General features: G+C 39.4%; 1 protein-coding gene across 1 annotated transcript in view; it reads left to right on the forward strand.

The window, feature by feature from the left end:
- The window catches only part of LOC104964693 (SH3 domain-binding protein 5-like), a 131,484-nt gene extending 122,669 nt beyond the window's left edge, over positions 1 to 8,815 (forward strand). Inside the window, exons 4-9 of the mRNA XM_010793542.1 lie at positions 4,470 to 4,634; positions 5,166 to 5,296; positions 5,571 to 5,613; positions 6,370 to 6,586; positions 6,763 to 7,152; positions 7,622 to 8,815. Of these exons, the coding sequence (XP_010791844.1) occupies positions 4,470 to 4,634; positions 5,166 to 5,296; positions 5,571 to 5,613; positions 6,370 to 6,586; positions 6,763 to 7,152; positions 7,622 to 7,791 (1,116 nt within the window). The 3' untranslated portion in view covers positions 7,792 to 8,815. The remainder of the gene's footprint in view (positions 1 to 4,469; positions 4,635 to 5,165; positions 5,297 to 5,570; positions 5,614 to 6,369; positions 6,587 to 6,762; positions 7,153 to 7,621) is intronic.
- The last annotated feature ends 3,214 nt before the right edge of the window (positions 8,816 to 12,029 follow it).

Genomic DNA, 12,029 nt, shown 5'->3' on the forward strand with positions numbered 1-12,029 from the left:
GCATGAATGCGCGGGTCGATGGTCAAATATCTGGATTAAGAGGTTGCTTTTCTTTGTCACAGCATGAAAGAAACGCGAAAGAATGGACTGTGATTTGAGTTTTTTAAGCAGAAGTTGAGTTCAATAATTTGTACGGACCTCGAAGGATGTTGTAAAAATGTAAATGGCCCTTGAGAGGAAAAAGGTTCCCCACCCCTGCATTAGATACACACAGGAGGCAGGACAAGGACTAATGCTGCACTCATGTGAGAACAAAGGCTATACCAATTGCTGTTGGAAATTAGTTACAAATTGATGACACGATGCCATGATTTAAAGCTCTCTATCAGCTTTTTTCATACTTTAATTATGACATCAGAATTAGAGAGGACATAATTATGTTCATTTTCAGGTTCATATTTGTATTTTGTGCCTCTACTGTGACATGTTTACACGCTTTACAAGTCCCCTATTATTCTGTTTTTCATCAATATATAGGTCTCAGATATATACAAAACATGTCTCTGAAGTGTTTGCTCCAAACACGGTGATCATTCTCATTTACCTCTTTACACAGAGGGGACACATGTTGATTTATACAAGACATGAACAAGTGGATTTTGCTTAATAGGTGACCTTTAAATACAGAATCATATCAAATCAGTAAACGTTTCAAAGTGGAAGCAGTTCATCTGTTCTTATCTCTGGATATAAGCGTGCAAATCTGTAAAAAACTTTAAATAATCAAGCACTGTTTCCTTACTTCCGTCGAAGCTTCCGTTCCCGAGCAAGACGGAGAAGGTAGTGGCTTCAGTGCTCCTGATGTTGGAGGCGTTCACGTTGGGGACAGTGAACTCACACTTGATCATATTTCCTTTCACCATGCCACGGATTTCTTCCACTCTCTAGAAAAAGATAGATAATGTAATAACTGTTTCCAAGGCTGTGTGCTGAAGCCAAGGATAAAATCTGCTTCACTGAGCAACTCGAATCTAACAGCAGCTGCCTCTCAAAACCAGACTTTTCAGATCAGTTTTCACATGTACAAATCTAATGTACAATCTAATTTTGGCATTTGATTGCAAACAGGTGGGTGACAAAAAAATCAAACGATCTCTCTAGATTAAGAAACTATCATTATTCTAAATTAAATGTGTGACAGTTGAATGAATGGACAATAGTTGAGTATCTGAGCAATATGTGCATTCATTAAATCACTATCATTTTCTCATATTAAGATTAAATTGTAAGCAGTAGAAAAAAAGATATGAAGGTATTTCAATTTCTGGTCCTCCATTGTTTCATATCACATAAATAAGTACATTTCCCTAAGTGTGAATACATGAATATGCCAACATCTCTCTGTATGAGTACATTTGAAATCTCACCGTCTCAGTTGGAGTGAGCATATCGTCAGTGTTGTTCCTCCGCATTGTCCGGAAGAAGAACGTCCCGTTTTCCGAGCTGTTCTGAGCGCAGATGAAAAGCATGCTGGTCCCCTGCGGAAAGAAATATTGGTGAAAATATGAGATGGCTGTGTGTGTGTGTAAAAAAAAAAACGTTTAAATACAAGAAAAATACTTAAATAAATTGTGAAATTATTTTGTCATAGTCGTTGGAGAAAACGTGATAAAAATAACGAGAACAAAATGGGTGTTGTTTTAAAAAACAAGTGTATGAGGCATCAAGAGTGTACCAATTATATTTGGAAAAGACAGAAAGGCAGCAGCACAATACACAAACACAAGAAGGTCATTATAAAGCAGGAAAGTATATTATTAAACTTATTTTTAGCACAATTGATGACAGTCTGACGTTTTTTAAATGTTTTCCTTCAGTTTAAATCTTAGTTTAAATATATGAAATGTTATATTTGGCATCTGGGTAATGTTGCGTGACACACAAGAGGAAACGTTGGCGCGCGATTACATAACACAGGCATCATTGTAATATCAGGTAATAAAACACCGGTTTATTACTTCTCTATGGAAACAAAGCAGCCGTATGGTGTTCCTCAAACAAATGTGGGCAAATATGATGTTATTGTCCTATTTCAGGGGCTGGATCCTCTAAATCCTACGTCTTTAAACACAACACACATGAAACAGACAGAGAGAGACACTGAATCCTCTTTGGCTCAAAGCCTGCCGGACACACAATGATGTTTTCTCTACGCTCTTCAGTATTTTACAATGGAAACAATGTCCTTATCAACTGAATAAATATTTGATCATGTCAATACATATCACATGACTTTGTATTCATGTAGTCATGAGATCCTGGTGACTTGTGTACACTTTACACAAGTCAAGATAGTCAGTTTGCTTTGCTGGGAGCTTAGGCATCACAATAGGGCGTAACATAAAGATATATAAGAATAACTCGTAAATCCTGTCTCCCACTGCTGATTCATTTCTAAAACAAAGTGGGATTACAAGCAGGATAACAATGTTGATTTATGATTTTAACTTTTTTATTCAGTAGGTGAATCCATGATGTCTCAAACCAGTGTGTGAACCTCACTGTTTCTATTTAACTGTAATGATTTTAGCTTTAAACTGCAGTATGTGGTCACTGTTGCTCTATAGTCTGAATATGCTAAATGAACGGCAGGTTATATTTTTTTAAGAAATCTCTGAGCAGAGGACACATTATTTAAATATCTTGGTTTCATATTGTCTCATTGTTCTGTTATCTTACGTAATACACTTACGTAAAAGCCATTTATATCTTGTACTTATTTGCATAGCATTTGATTTGAAGTAATCCAAAATAAACGGCCTTCAAACACGTCATCACTGCACACCTCAGAACACATTTAAGTAATCCTCCCAGCCCTGTTGAGGTTCTTGCTGCTTAAAATGGACATAAGACATAATTTATGAGTCAAATTTAGCAAAAAGGTGCTTGAAATTGGACACACTGGTTTATTATAGAAATTTTTGTTTTAGCTGACTGGTTTTCTATTTATTTACTTGTTTCTTTTTGTTTGTCTGTTTTCTTTTGTCTGTATGTCTGTTTGTTTTCTGTCTGTGTGGGATTTTGTTTGCCCTGATGTTACGCAGTGTTTACAGTAAAACACCGGTTTATTACTTCTCCATGGAAACAAAGCAGCCGTATGGTGTTCCTCAAACAAATGTAGGCAACTATTATGTTATTATATGTCCTATTTCAGGGGCTGGATCCTCTAAAGCCGATGTCTTTAAACACAACAAACATGAAATAGACAGAGAGACACTGAATCCTCTTTGGCACAAAGCCTGCCGGACACATAATGATGTTTTCTTTACTTGTTTCTTTTTGTTTGTCTCTTTTTGTTTGTCTGTTTGTCTTCTGTCTGTGTGCGATTTTGTTTGCCCTGATGTTACGCAGTATTTACATTGTTACTCTACCTATTTTTCTATAAGTGAAGATTTGTTTACCTACTTTTGATACATGCTCTGATAGAATAACTGTATGTATATATAAAAAATGGCCACACTGCATGATTGTGTGTGTGTGTTACCTCTGAGGCGTTGGCAGTGAGTCCCATAGCGATGTATCCTGCAGACTCTCCGCTCAGCTCGACGGAGAGGTCAACCCCGTTGGGAGGCATTGGGACGGGGGAGACCGCGGAGACAAACAGACAGGAAGAGTTTCCAGAGGGGTCGCAGTTCTTTGGAGTCTCCACACACAGCTTGGAGAATCCACAGCCATCTCGAGTGATGTTCACCTGTTAGACACACACAGAAACATCAACACAGGCTTTAAAAGTCACCTATTATACTCTTTTTCATCAATATAGCTCTCAGTTATTTATAAAACATGTCTCTGAAGTGTTTGGCTCCAAACACCAAACAGATCATTGTAGCATCCCATAATCCCCTCTGTTTCAGCCCTGTTTCAAAATTGCTGATTCTCTGTCTGTTACTTTAGATGAAAATAAGGAGCCCCTCCCCACGCCCCTCTGAGAGCTATTTGGTTAAAAAGAACACAATGGTGCTCTAGGAGGAGATTCAGGTCATAAGGAGAGGGGGGGGGGGNTGGTGGATTGGCTAATGGTTACACAAGCCAAACATCGTTATGACATCATAAAGTGGCCAAAATCTGATCAGCTCATTTTCAGACAGGTTTTTATATAAATGGATCAGGACAAAAAGAGAGAGAATCTTTGTTCCTGATACTTTCAGAATCTCTTTACACAGAGGGGACACATGTTGATGTAGAAGAGACATGAAGAAGAGGGGACACATGTTGATGTAGAAGAGACATGAAGAAGTGGATTTTGCATAATAGGTGATCTTTAAAGTTCAAAAAGTTCTCAAAAGTTCTGCCTGTGCTGCAGCACCTCTTTTCACCCTCTGTCTGAAACCAGAGCCCAGTCTACTCTGATTGGTTAGCTGGCCGGCTCTGTTGTGATTGTTCAGAAATGTCCCAGCAGGACATTTTAGCGGGAGACTTCTGTCTACCTCCTATATTTATTACATCTGATCTCTCTCTCTGAACTCTAGGCCCAGGTTGAAGCCCAGAAGGCCACTCAAGAGTTCCAGCGGGCGGTGGAGTTCCTGCGGGCCGCCAAGGAGACCATCGCCCTGGCCGAGGAGAGGCTGCTGGAGGAGGACAGCCGCCAGTTTGACTCCGCCTGGCAGGAAATGCTTAACCATGCCACACAGAGGGTACGAACATGATGCAAAGAATACTAAAAGGTTCCAGCCCAACTAGTAGTTTGTGGTTGAAGCTGAGGTTTAGACTGCTACTGATATAGAGATTTAAGAAAAAGTATAAGTAGTCAATATAATTATACTGGAATTGTCCATTGTTTTCTTGGTTTCCAGTTGGGTTGGGAAATATGTCAACATTTTTACACAGGCGGCCATCAGCCCCATGAACGGCATTTGCTGGAATATATTTGTGCAAGCAAAGTCAATCATAGAAGGGCACATGGCAAATAAGAATATCACAGATTTTGGTATTAAACTGAGCAAGACGTATGTCCCAATGAAAGCAATTTTGCGTCTTTGCACGGGCATATACCTGTTGAATGATTCTAACACTATACACTTTTGCAAGAATCTGTGAATACACCATCATAACTGTAAGAAATGACCATATCAATTGCCACAAGAACAGCCCTGCTAAATCCAATTTGTCTGATTACCAAACACTATTTTCCACAGTTAAAATCAAAAGCCTCTTTATTGTTTCAGGTGATGGGTGCCGAGCAGGAGAGAACGCGCAGTGAAGCTGAACACAAGAAAACAGCAGCCAGTTACAACTCCTGCATCACACACATGAAGCAGTTAGAGAAGAAACTCAAACGCTCCATCAACAAATCCAGGTCTGTGCGTTTTGTCTCCTCCTCTCTGAATGTCTCCTTGTCTTTTCCCCCTTAGCTTGGGCCTCGCTGAGTGTGTGTGATTCTCTGGGAGAAAACAGGGCTACGTTTATGTCATCTGATGCAGTCCAGATGTTTCATGCCTCGGTTGTGTTGGGTGTGCTCCGCGTGTCAGGGCCCAGGAATGTGACTGCTCACAGAGGAGTGTTATTCCTCCTCCAGTGACAGTTGGCACACTTTCTCTTTCTCAGCTTTTCTTCTTTTTCTCCCCCTGTAGGCCGTATTTTGAACTGAAAGCCAAGTATTATCTACAGCTTGAGGTATGTATGCATAAAGATTTAAAGATACCTTGAGACACATCTGTTTAAAGCACTGTAATTTATAATTGTTTGGCCATGCTAATGTTTATCAGTTCATAAGTCACTTTGTCATCTGAGGATTAATTGCAATAACTTTTGTAAACTCTTACATTTGACAGCTGTATTTTGTTCTCTGTTTATTATCAATGTATGCTAACATGCTAAACCAACCAACATGGTCTGCCTACACATGTCCCAGTGGCTACAACTGCTTTTATTGCACATGTTTACTTCAACTTCTTCTCGAAATATGAGAAAGTATTCTGATTCATTTTTCAGATATATTCGGATTTCATATCAAAATATAAAAGTAATTTCAGCTGGTTACTTTCAGTTATTTTTGGATTGCCTGGATATCAAATGCAATGCAAATAAATACAATACATAATAATAATAATAAAGCTTTATTTGTTTAGCAAACTTCTGAAAAGAAGAAACCATGATATTTAGTGTCCTGTGCTCAGAGATTTTATTTATAGGAACACCTATGCATTATCCCTAACTGTGTAGTAGCCTAGTAAACTATTTTCTCATGTGTTTACAGTATATTTTCCAGAAAGCACGTTACTTACTGTTTTTCTGTATTATTGTGTTGCACTGTTGGAGAAGCCTGTGACCTAAGATTTTCATCGACATAACTAATCTGTAGCTATGTTCGTATGACAATTAAAGAACCTTGAACTTTGAACTTGAGAACCTGTTTTTTATTTCTCATAGCAATTCAAAGGTCATGTGGATGAGCGTCAGGCCAAACTTGTCGTTGCCAAATCCGACTACCGTACAGCGCTACGCAGCCTGGAGAGCATCTCCGAGGAGATCCATGCCCAGCGACGCTCCCTCGCCGTTGGAACCAGGGAGCAAGGTGTCGGCGCCGAGGTGGACGGGGGCCACGAGGACATCGCCAACTTCAAGATGGAGTCGGACGGTCTGTCAAGTGAGTGTGGCTGACGCCTGGAAATTAATATGCATCCATGTCATCCATCCACATGTTTTGTTGGTGAATCTGTGTGTCTGCATGAATGTCTAATGTTTCATATCTGTGTGTGTGTGTGTGTGTGTGTGTGTGTGTGTGTGTGTGTGTGTGTGTGTGTGTGTGTGTGTGTGTTTCAGTGGCGTCCGTATCAATTGAAGAAGAAGGCAGTCACAGTAGCAGCTCAGAGGAGGAGATCGGCGCTAACTCCCCCTCCTCTCCCCGAGCTTCACCTTCTTCATCCTCCTCCCAACCCTCCACCTCCACCTCCACACCCCTGGATGGGCCCTGCTCACACACATCCTCCCCACACAACGACCCCAGCTCCTTCCTCTCCTCCTCCTCCTCCTCCCCCTCTTCCCCCTCTTCCTCCGTCCACTCCGCCTCCTGTCCCGACGGACTGGATTTGGCCAGCCCCTGTAGCTCGAATGACCCAGACTCGGCGTGGGGTTCTGGGCATGCCTCGCCTCTCCTGGGCCCCCGCAGCCAGTGCAGCGGAGCCTCCTCCCCAGACTGCGACCAGGAGAGAGGTGTGTGTTCATCGCATCAGTGTGTGTGACATGTGTGTTCACTTGTGATGCTTCATCCTATATGTTGAAATGTAGTGCATGCTAATGAGAGAGCTGTAGAGGTGTAACTTTGGACAGAGCTCAGTTGGCCAAGGATATACTTTCTAAAATGTTTTTTTTAAAAGTCCTATGTATTGAAATGTTTATATGATATGAATGAATGAAGATGTAGCAGCTGTTGTTGTTTAGTCATTCAGCAATTTTTTAAGAACTATGAATTGAAAGGCGCTTAGAAGTGTTAGCCTGGGTTTATTTAGGGTGTGGTGCAATATATATATCAATATTGAACACCTTTAACTTGATGATTTCCAGGAAAGATTCACTCCAAAGTTTCTTCTGTTTAAGACAGCAAAGATAAAAGTGTATCATTGTTTATTCTAACATCCACGTGTTCACAATTACATACTCTTTGTTTGTGTGTGTGTTGCAGGTGAACGAGCAGAGGGAGCCGAGGCGACGCTAGAAGCCGGTTTGAACAAGCTAACTTTGACTGTAGCACAAAAACAAGAAGAAGGTGACACTGCAGAGGAACAGGACCCACATTTAATGAACCCGGAAATGTCCTCTCCCAGCTCTGTTCTGCTACTCAACAGTGTCTAACGTGTGTGTCACATTTCGAACACTCACTCAGTGCAGCTTCAAGGCTCAAACTGGACTGTCGAGCAGAAGATGTGGAGACGGCAGGATAAAAATGCTCAATCCAAGCTAAAAAAACTGACAACTTGGCTATTGTCTGATCTCATGGTGTCATATTAAAAGTGCTAGTGTATTCTAACGTCAGTGAACCATTGTCAAATAGATTTTGAACCTTAAACATATGAGATCAGGGACAGGACAATTGGTCACTTTTGGTGTTAGTAGAGCTGGAATTCAAAATACTGCATTTCCCATAAACCTCATTGCTTTCTATTGCAAAGAGGATGCATCTTATTGCCATTAAATTGATATCTTTAGCTCTGTTTCTATTTAACAGAAGAACAAATCTATGTTGTGCCACATAGAAATGTGTGTTGTACAACAGTATGGCAAATGTTCTTTCCAGTGGCATATTAATGGATGTTAATCGTCTCAATAATCATGTTGCAGTCTTCATCTTAATAGCTATGTGTCAGATAATGTGGGTAACATTTATCGATGTATATATACTACAGTTGGCACCACTACAAGATGTCAACAGTGAGCCTGTGAGGATCGTAATGGGACAAAAAAGGTCTCAAATGTTGGATAATGTCTTTTTCTGCCTTGAGTTCCCTCTGTAGCTCCTAAATATCAAGTTAAAATGTAGGATGCAGAGACTATTGTGGAGAAATAGTTGTCGAGTAGGAACGTGGAGTGCAGCAGTACTCTGAGCACTAAACTGAAGAGACTGAGCACAAATTGTCTTCCATTGGGACGTGTGAATGATTGATTGAATGTATTGCTCACCCTCTGAGGTGGTGGTAATAGAGTGAATGATTTATTGAGTGTGTGTCTGTTGTGTTTTTTTTGTTGAGAAATGCTCAAATACTACCCCCTAGTACAGATATTCTATATTTATACTCCTGTATTCTTGTATATGAACAGTGTTTTGTGGTAACTGTTGTTTTTGTTTAACAAAAAATAAGCAATAAAGATGTTCTACATATAACTGATTTTTTTATATTGTCTTTTAGCACCTAAAGGGGCCGTATCATCCTAATGTTCAGGTTTATTTTTATATTTTGAGCTTCTATTGTAAAATGTTTCAATGCTTTAATGATCAAAAATATCTTTATTGTTCTCATTCTGCCTGTGCTGCAGCACCTTTTCACCCTCTGTCTGAAAGTAGAGCCCAGTCTGCTGTGATTGGTTATCTGGTCGTCTGTGTTCTGATTGGTCAACCACTCAGAGATGGAGGAATTTGGGATTTTAGACTTTGCAGACCATTTACATGGACAAAATCCTATAACACACTACAGGAAAGGTTGTAAAAAGGTCATAAATCTAAATGTTGGTCATTATAACCTGTTTCCATTTGAAAGATATTATGAAATATCTCTTGAAGGGAAGATATGGCATTTCCTGGTGTAAACTTAGACTTGTTTTGGTCTGCGGTATTCAGGGAACTCTTACGCAATAGCAGTGTTTACATAAGTCTGAGTGCTCTCACACACAGCTGTTCTGTACTACCACAGTTGAGTGTGTCACCTTACTTGTGCAGTAAAAGTGACCTTGCATTACATGTGGGAAATACAAATATTCACCTTTTTGATGAGAGAGAATAAAAATGAATCGTACTACCCAAATATTTGAAGTTTTTCAGGAATGATTCTTTCTTTGTTGTTGCTTGTTGACCCTTTTCTATAGCTTGAAGTTGCCAGGCAGGAATGTAATGGTCCCAGCATATAGGGATCCCACTTGTCAGCACATTACAAAAATACCAAACTATTTGTTTAAAGTTAAATTGAGAGATTTGTTACACCCACCACTTTTCGCTGAATCAGAATTACTGCAGCAGAAGTAGAGTCCTAAACCTCTGAAATCATACTGTATTAAAGAGGTGCGTTAAATGGCTAAAATGGCTAAAAGGCTACAAATAAGTCCTCCAAAGTATTCACCGAAAGACATTGTAAGGAGCACACATAAAAGATAATAAGTGCAACTATTCTTAGAATTGAGTTTTCTTCCGTTTCTTTTTCATTTTTTTCACCTACACGTTACTTAATATATAAACCTAGGATAATTGTGAAAAAGTAACAAGAAATTACATTCAAATAAATGTTTGTTAGAGGTCAATTATTGTTTGTTCATGCCATGTGTTAGTGTAAAAAAGTGATAATGGTATTTATTTTTATTTTTTCAATTATCAAGATCAGTATCACCATTATGAATCCATGGCCAGCTGGATATTCTTAATCATTTATACTCTTCCATTGTATCCCTTTATCAGTTAATTCAACCCTGTTTCCCTTTAATACTCAGTTAACGACAAGTCACACAAAGCGATTATAAAAAATATCCGTTTCTGCTGACTATATCGCTTCTTCCATTTTTCAGCTCTTACGTTAAACACTCACTGCTGCTGTGTCATGTCTTCAGTTAGATCCCTGAGACAGCACAGCTTATTTCACTCTGTAACTCTGCATGTCTGCACATGCTGCTGAGAGCATGCAGCCTTTTAATCTGGCTGCATGTGTGATTTCCATATCTATGCAAGAGTAAAGCTCTGAGGCAATAACTTGACAATGTGCTGTAAGATACTGACATCTAGTGCCAAGTTTGGGGTATGTATAAACTCCAGTTCCAAGACTTTTAGCAGTAGTTTCAATTAATTGGCAACCAAATTGTGTTTCCCGACTTAAAAAGTTAAATACAGTATATAGTGTTGAAAGCTGAACACACACATTTAGAAGTACAGAAAGACAAAGAATTAGAATTTTATATTTGAATTGTATTTCAATCATTGTACAACACAAAAAACATTTATAAAATGGTTAATTAAACATATAGATGTTAAGGAGGATCCCAAGTCTATTTTGGGGGGACTAAATAGTGGCAAAGCTAAACATTAAGGTTTAAATAAGGAATCCGTCTATTCTTTGATCTAAAAAGTTGCACAAGGAAAAACTCCACAAAACCCTTTAACAGGAAAAAAGTGGAGAAACCTCAGCCAACCGAGACGTCTCCAGAACGCATCGAGGTCCAGCAAAGATGGGAGTAAGATCTGGAAAATAGTGAGAGAAAGCGCAAAGAGTAAGATAGAAAACAGGAACATGTACCGACAAACGTGACATTTCACTTTACTTTTGAAAAACAAAAAAACTCTATGACATGTTGACCACCTGAGACACATCCGCCAACCATTTCTGTTTTCTAAGTAACCGACCTGTTGGAGAATAAGTATTCGAAACAGGGAAAAACAAACCTTATTCTCCAATACTGATCATGCTTTAACGTCCGTGTGAGAGGAAATGGTCATTTGTGAGTCTTCTGGGTCTTCTTCCACATTACATTATTACATGTCATTTAACTGACGCTTTTATCCAAAGCGATTTACAAACACTTCAAAACCGTAGACATGCCTACGGGAGCGATTTGTGCTAAAGTGTCTTGCTCAAGGACACATCGGCATGTGGCCCAAAGTCACATCCGCATAGGACTTTCTGTTTTCTTAATGGCTTACCTGGTAGAGAATAGGTAAAGAAACAGAAGAAAACAAACCCGATTCTCCAATACTTACTTTGTGTAAACACTTTAAGTACATTAAAAGTAGAAACCAATTTATCGAAATGTAGTAACCTAAAATAGGTCAAACGTGCTATGGTAGTTTTTTTTTCACGGTCTATTTACTTACATTCAGCAATACATTAGACCGTATCTTCTGGCTTCTGAGCGTTATCTGGTAGGAGAGTGTACCTACAATTGTGCACTATTCACAACCTCTTATATCCCAAACAAAGAAGACAATAGAAATGATAAGAGATAGTCCATTCCGTAATCTTTTGTCTTTCAAGGATCGGCTACACTGGAACGCGCCAGGGTACGCTGGCACAGGCAACTGCGTTCTGTGAAATCGTGTTAGCGAGGGCTATCCGTACAGGATGCCATAAGCTTCACCAAACATGTACTTGACTAGTTTTACAAGGTTGACCTCTGTTGGCAATAAAAAAATTTCCTTTTTTCCTACCATTCAAAGTCATCTGTTGAGTTCAATGACGACTACGTGTACTCCCCCCCACCTCTACAAAATGTCAAAAGAAGACAAAAGAAATAGATAAGAGATGGTTATCCAGTAATTCTTTTGCTCTTTAGTAACCGCTACAACGGAAAGAACTCGTCAACTGGTTAGAATGAGGTTTTACACTCTGTTCCCTTAAAAA

The sequence above is a fragment of the Notothenia coriiceps genome, unplaced genomic scaffold (genome assembly GCF_000735185.1).
Source record: "Notothenia coriiceps isolate Sejong01 unplaced genomic scaffold, NC01 NC01_scaffold00037244, whole genome shotgun sequence".
NCBI classification, from domain to species: Eukaryota; Metazoa; Chordata; class Actinopteri; order Perciformes; family Nototheniidae; genus Notothenia; species Notothenia coriiceps.